The sequence below is a fragment of the Elephas maximus genome, chromosome X, assembly GCF_024166365.1.
Source record: "Elephas maximus indicus isolate mEleMax1 chromosome X, mEleMax1 primary haplotype, whole genome shotgun sequence".
Classification (NCBI taxonomy): Eukaryota; Metazoa; Chordata; class Mammalia; order Proboscidea; family Elephantidae; genus Elephas; species Elephas maximus.
This window is the reverse complement of record NC_064846.1, coordinates 96,024,103-96,031,097: the sequence shown is the minus strand read 5'-3', so window position 1 is coordinate 96,031,097 and position 6,995 is coordinate 96,024,103. Positions and strand designations below refer to the sequence as shown.

Here is a 6,995-nt window from a genome sequence, read left to right as displayed (position 1 = left end):
TACAGGTGTGTCCCTGATGGTCTTTGCCTGGAGGGCACTGACATGAGCAGATACAGCAAAGAGGCCTGGTCTTCACTCAGAGCAGGCCCAGAAGCAGCTTACAGCTTTTTCTTTTTTTTTTTTTCCATGGAGGCAAGAGAAAGGGATGGGAGGAATTGCAAGACGCCTTTGTCTCCTCTTGCGGACTAGGAGAGAAATGCATCCATATTCCTGACTTTTAAATGCATTGTAACACCAGCCATGACTAAAAGGGGTTCAATCTTTGTGCGTGTGTGAAGGGTGGGGAGACAGGAATTTTATAGTGTGAAAAAGTCTGTATTTTCCAATTATGCATTGGAAACATCTCCTGATTTAGGTTCCCTTATAATAGTAAGTTGTCTCTCTCTCCCTATATCTTGCCAACTATTGCAACCCCAGAGAAAAGGAAGTAAGCATCTACCACCTCCCCTGGGAGAAAGATATGACATAGTAGAGGGTTCTGACCAGTCAGGAAGAGGAAAGAAAAAGCCCATACCTCCCCTCACCCAGGTGATTGTAGGAAGATGGGACAGAGGTTAAGATATGCAAGTAGTTTTATAAACTTACCTCACTAGGTCAAAGCCTGAAAGAGGAGATTCATCGGATAGTAGAAGACGGAAGTCATGAGTAGAGGGCCTTTTGTTCTACTTTCAGTTTAGAATTCTTTGGGATCACATCACAACCACCTAGGATGGAAGAATGGCTAGGCAGCAAGAACCAGATGGAGTAAGCACTTCCTAGCAACCCTCAGTTCCCATGTGGCGATGGAAGGGACATACAAGTTCACTTTTATCCCAGAGGGAGGGATGTAACCTTTACAGAGTTAGCCGAAAAAAGGGGGAGCTAAATCTCTGAATTCCCACACAAAGAAGGCGAAGTCAGCTCTGGGACAAGGTCTAACCAGTTACACCCCAGCGTCCCTTGTCAGTGTACCTCCCAATGTTATAAAGTAATATAAGCCCCTATACACCCAGATGACATTGTAGAAGAGTAGGTATAAAAAAAGAAAAAAAAAATTTTGTACGAAATCTTAAATACAGATTAACACGCAGGAGTCTGTTATTATACAGAATATCTAAATTATTAAATAGCAATATGTTTACTTGATTGATTAAAATGAAAGTTTTTCTTCCCCTGCAACCCTGTGGGGTGGAGGTGGACTCCGGAAGAAAATTCATCAGTTATAGAAAAAAAAAAGGATATACTTTCTTTGAACATCTATGTATTGTGTTAGTAAATTTGCAGGCCTATATAAACACATAGAAAAAGAATTGTAGAAAATATATCAAAACATAAAAAGTGGTTACCTTTGATGTGTGGGTATATGGATTTTGCTTTTAACCTACTTTTTTGGTGCTTTCTAAATGCCCTCCAATGAACATATTACTGTTATAATCACAAAAAAGATCAGTCTTTAAACATAAAACACTCTGCAATTTTTATTCTGTTTATTTTGCAGTAAAAGAAAATGAAAATCTTTTCAAAATGGTGAAGTGACCACTTTCAATGAACAATCAAATATACTACAGAAAACTATACACTATAATCATGGTTCACACAATTATACAGAACAATATGTGGCAAAATTCTGAAAATACCATGATTAACACTTCATTGATAAACAATAACCTCAAAGTCACAAAATTTCATTCTTGATCATTTTCATGTAAAATACAAGACCATATGAACAAGCTATTATTAATAATGAATTTGGTTTTGCCTGAAATTCTTAACCTTATGCATGCCTCTTCTTAAGCATTAAGGTTTTAAATTTCACTGCATTTCTGTTGCAAAAAGTAGCAGGTATAACACAATTAAATCCACAGGCTAAAGGACTAAAAAGCCAAAATACATAAAGCAAACAACAAGAACAAGAAAACTTTGAGTTGTTTCTCCAAAATTTTCTTTCCAAACAAATATTCATCTCATTTACCACTTCTGGTAATATTCACAGCCACAGATTTTAACAGTTATAAGACAAAAGGACTTCATAAGCATTAAACTACACAACACTATATTAATGTCTTAAATCATTTACTGCAGTCTACATTTTTTGAAATCACTGTACTACTAAAATTCAAGGTCAAATAAATTACTGTTTGAACTTTTCATATATTTACCAGACATATTTTAATTGACACTAAAGAAATATCCAGAACACAAGACTGTAATTAACTTCTTATATTTTGAGTAACAAGATTACTCAAGGCAATTAATTTAAGGGCCGCATACACTCTGCTTTAGCGATCAATGTCTTCTACTAAAGCCTCAAGATTTTTGCAGCAAGCTTTAACCTCCTCAATTGCTGCCATCCAATTATCATAAATAATTTTGTCATAAATTGCATCATTAACTTCCCTAACTACCCCCTCCTGCTGAGATTCAAGTGCATCGCCTGAGAAAAATAATACTGATCTTGGGATTATGTAAGTACGTAAATTGTGACCAAGTAAAAAATCATCATTCACATATCTTCCATTTGAGCTGCTTCCATGAGGAGTGAAGAAATTGAAGAATGAATCCTTGGGAAAATCTTCAGTCACAGTTCGGATTGTTCCCCAGATCTGGTGTTTCTGCTTCTTCTTGATGGTTTTCAAAGTGACATTTTTTCCTTCATTCCAATCTATCTCACAACCTGTGCAATACTCAATTGCAGTTCCCCTATAGGGATGGGGATCATAATATGCTAGTCTTGACTTCAGCACATAGGTCTTTGTCAACACTTCATTTTTGAAATATTCATTGGGTTTGAAGTAAAATTCTAGTGTGAAACTGAGAAGCTCACCAGGACCTGAAAGATTCACTTTAACATCTGTCAGGAGCTTCAGAATAGGCTCATCATATTTCTTAATCAAAGGAGTAAGTGTATCAACGTTTTTTAAAACAGTCAGCCAAAAATCAGGAATTCCTTTAGGATCCTCCTCTTCTTTATTCTCTTCTGTGGTTGCCTGGGTGTCATGGTCATCTTCCTCCTCCTCCTCATCAACAGCATAATAATAATAGTCCTCATAACCATCATCCTCATCCATGCATTCATGTACCAGAGCCTCCTCCTTACCATACATCTCTTCTTCATCATATATTTCATCATCATTGTAGCCCCCAGAGTCTGATTTATATTCACATTCCTCTTCTGTAGGTTCATAAATTCCATTGATGATCTGACGTCTCTTTTCCAATAACGGTTGATACATTTCAGCAAACTTTCTTTCAATACCATGAAATTCCCTGAGGAATTTGGATTCTAGATTGGCCACTCTAGTTTGAAGCTTTTTGAGGGCTAACACACGGTACTTAACTTTCACAGGCAGACTTTCAACAAAGTCTGTATCTAAAAGATAACCCATAAGTCCCTTTGGACGGTCGGGGTGTGGGTCTGAGTCACCGTTAGTATCTTCACCTTGTTCCCTGTCTTCCCCAGGCCCACCGGCGACTTCTTCACCGCACTCCCCATCATCCCCCGGCCCAGCAGTGGCATCTTCACCGCGCTCCGGATGCTCCTTTGGCCCCTCCATCATTACCTCATTACCACCCTCTTCTTGGCCAGCCTCTGACAGTTCCTTGCGGTCGGCTGACTCGGCCATTTTTTCTCAAAGGACCGCTACACGCCTAAGGTGGCAACTGCAGAGATCAGGAGACCTGAACTCCGCCGGAAAAGACTCACCGAAGTAGCAGAAGCGACGGTAGCCCGGGCAGAGGTGGAAGGAGCAGTAGCACCGAGACTGCAGAAGCGGTGCGGAGGCTGTGAGAGCCCGACTGAGGCAGAGGCGGCCTAGGCTGGGGTGCAGAGGGCGGCGAGGGCCGCCTTGACTGATTCTGCAGGAGCCGGCCAAAGAGTGCAAGAGATCCGCAGCGAAGAAACCACCTCCGCAAGCAGCTGCTACTTCAAGGAAAAGAGATGCCGCAACCTGAGTGCACAGCAGTCTCCAGCTAGGTTTTCCCGGTGCAAAAAACAGCTTGCTGCGTCACTCCCTCTGCTCCCTCCCAACTCTACTCTAGCTTCATTTGCTGGGTTGGAGTGATCGACAAACCTTGAGCCAATAAATTATTAGAGCTATCAATTTTTCCAACTCCACCCACCTTCCCAGGTTCTCTAACATGGCTGATTCATCCATCCCCCGCTCATCCTCCACCTTACCTGCCAGTGGAGATTTCTGGAAACCCAGCGTTAGTTTATTCATTCAACTTTCAGCTGATATTATACTTTTATAATTTCAAAATACCTGATAGAAAATGTTGTTGTGGTTAGGTGCTATTGAATTGATTCGACTCATAGCGACCCTCTCTGTGTACAGCAGATCAAAACACTGCTCTGGTCCTGCGCCATCCTTGTAATCTTTGTTATGCTGGAGCCCATTGTTGCAGCCACCGTGTCGGTCAATCTCGTTCGGCCTTCCTCTTTTTCTTTTGGATAAGAGGAGGGGACAAGGCACACATCCCTCTTGATTTTTAGCCCTGAGCCCTGGGGAGGGAGACGCAGGTAAAATAGAGGAACTTATAGAGAGAGAGGCTAGAAGGATGAACACCAAACAATTAGCAGTGGTGATATCTAGGTAGCATGACTCCCAGTAATTTAAATATTCTATATTCTGTATTTTCCACAAACTCTCCACTTATCATATTAAAATTTTTTTTATATATACAATAAGTGGAGAGTCCTTTTAGATTAGAAAATCCTAGTAAAATTTTCTAGGAAGGGGAAGGAAAAGGTAAGGTGGGAGGGTGAAGGTAAATGACAGCCAGTGATGAACTATCAACTTCGTGTACCTAACTAGTGAATACACAAGGCAATAAAGCAGTTCTGTGGCTTATCAGTATCCCAAGTACTGGTACTGACTTGCCACTTTTTCTGTCTTGATGTTGGCTTTAAAAAGCCATTGGAAATGTAAAAAAAAAGAAAGAAGAAGATAAAGAAGTGAGGAAAAACCCAAACATCAAGTAATATTTCTTTTTAAAAAGTTCTAGCATTTGCTTGACACTTTTGAGTTAATTGGAAATAATTTAAAACTCAGCATTGAGGATGTGGTTAAATATATGAAAGAGTATTCATAGGATTCCAGTTCCTGTCAGTTCCTGGTACTGTAGTGGCTTGCATGTTGCTATGATGTAGGAAGCTATGCCATCAGTATTTTAAATAACAGCAGGATCACACAGGGTGAACAGATTTCAGAGAAAATCCCAGACTAAGACTAAGAAAAAAGACCTGGAAATCTACTTTCAAAAATTAGCCAATGAAAACTCGGTGGATCACAACAGAATATTGACCAATATAGTGTGGAAGGTGAGGCCCAGAGATAGGAAGGCACTCAAAATACCTAGCAGCCACAACAGTGGACTTGAGCATACCAACAATTGTGAAGATGGCTCAGGGCTGGGCAAAATTTCATTCTGTTGTACATGGGGTCACCATGAGTCAGAGCCAACTTGTTGGCAACGAATAACATTCACAGGATGAAAGGATTTCCTGTAGGTAGGAATCATTAGTGATTTTTTCCCCAATATATCCAATGCTGATCATATATCAATTAAACATTTTAAAAAATGTTAATTGTTTATTATTATTTTCCTGATTTAAACAATTTTTTTTGTATAGTCATACTGTCACAGAGATGAACACTGTTCAAATATTATTGTATTTATTTCCATATTCTATGACTCAGAATTGGCTCCATGGCAGTGGGTTCGGTTTTCTTTTTTTGGTGTCAGTATCGGATATGTCATAGCCAAAATTTTTCCCCAGTCTGTAGATTCTCTTTTTACTGTTTAGGTGAAGTCTTTGGATGAGCATCAGTGTTTGATTTTAGGAGCTCCCAGTTATCTAGTTTCTCTTCATGATTGTGCATTGTTAGTTGTGGTTTGTATTCTGTTTGTGCCATGTATTAGGGCTCCTAGCATTGCCCCTATTTTTTTATACATGATCTTTATCATTTTAGATTCTATATTTAGGTCTTTGATCCATTTCATGTTAGTTTTTGTGCATGGTGTGAGGTATGGTTCTTGTTTCATATTTTTGCAAATGGATATCCAGTTATGCCAGCACCATTTCTTAAAGAGAGTCTTTTCCCCATTTAACTAACTTTGGGCCTTTGTCAAATATCAACTGCTCGTAGGTAGATGAATTTATGTCTGAATTCTCAATTCTGTTCCATTGGTCTATGTATCTGTTGTTGTAGCAGTACCAAGCTGTTTTGACTACCATGGTGGTATAATAGGTTCTAAAATCAGGTAATGTGAGGCCTCCACTTTGGCCTTCTTCAGTAATGCTTTACTTATAGAGGGCCTCTTCCCTTTGTATATGAAGTTGGTGATTTGTTTCTCCATCTCATTGAAAAATGTCATTGGAATTTGGATCGAGATTGCATTGTATCTGTAGATCACTTTGGGTAGAATATATGTTTTCACAGTGTTGAGTCTTCCTATCCATGAACATGGCATGTTTTTCCACTCATGTAGGTCTCCCTTGGTTTCTTGCAGTAGTGTCTTGTGGTTTTCTTTGTATAGGTCTTTTACATCTCTGATTAGATTTATTCCTACGTATTTTATCTTCCTGAGGGTGTTGTAAATGGTATCGATTTAGTGATTTTCTTTTAAAAGTTTTCTTTGTTGGTGTAAAAGAATCCAACTGATTTTTTTCTTTGTTTATCTTGTACCCTGATACTTTGCTGAAATCTTCTATTAGTTCCAGTCATTTTCTTCCAGATTCTTTCAGATTTTCTGTGTATAAGAGCATATCATCTGCAAATAGGGATACTTTTACTTCTTCCTTACCAATTTGGGTGCACTTTATTTCTTTTTCTTGCCTTATTGCTCTGGCTAGGACCTCCAGGACAGTGTTGAATAAGAGTGGGATAAAGGCCATCTTTGTCTGGTTCCGGTTCTAAAGGGAAATGCTTTCAGCCTCTCTTGGTTTAGAATGATATTGGCTGTTGGCTTTGTATAAAACCAAAAAAACCAAACCCATTGCAGTTGAGTCGATA

General features: G+C 39.2%; 1 protein-coding gene across 1 annotated transcript; it reads right to left on the bottom strand.

Moving 5' to 3' along the window:
- Positions 1–2,144: 2,144 nt before the first annotated feature.
- On the bottom strand, positions 2,145–3,897 carry NAP1L2 (nucleosome assembly protein 1 like 2). Its single transcript, XM_049873304.1, has one exon. It carries the CDS (start codon positions 3,600–3,602, stop codon positions 2,259–2,261), a length of 1,344 nt encoding a protein of 447 aa, XP_049729261.1. The 5' UTR covers positions 3,603–3,897; the 3' UTR covers positions 2,145–2,258.
- Positions 3,898–6,995: the final 3,098 nt, after the last annotated feature.

Excerpts from the sequence above, each read along its gene's own strand:
- NAP1L2 (XM_049873304.1), bottom strand. The coding sequence starts at position 3,602 with ATGGCCGAGTCAGCCGACCGCAAGGAACTGTCAGAGGCTGGCCAAGAA.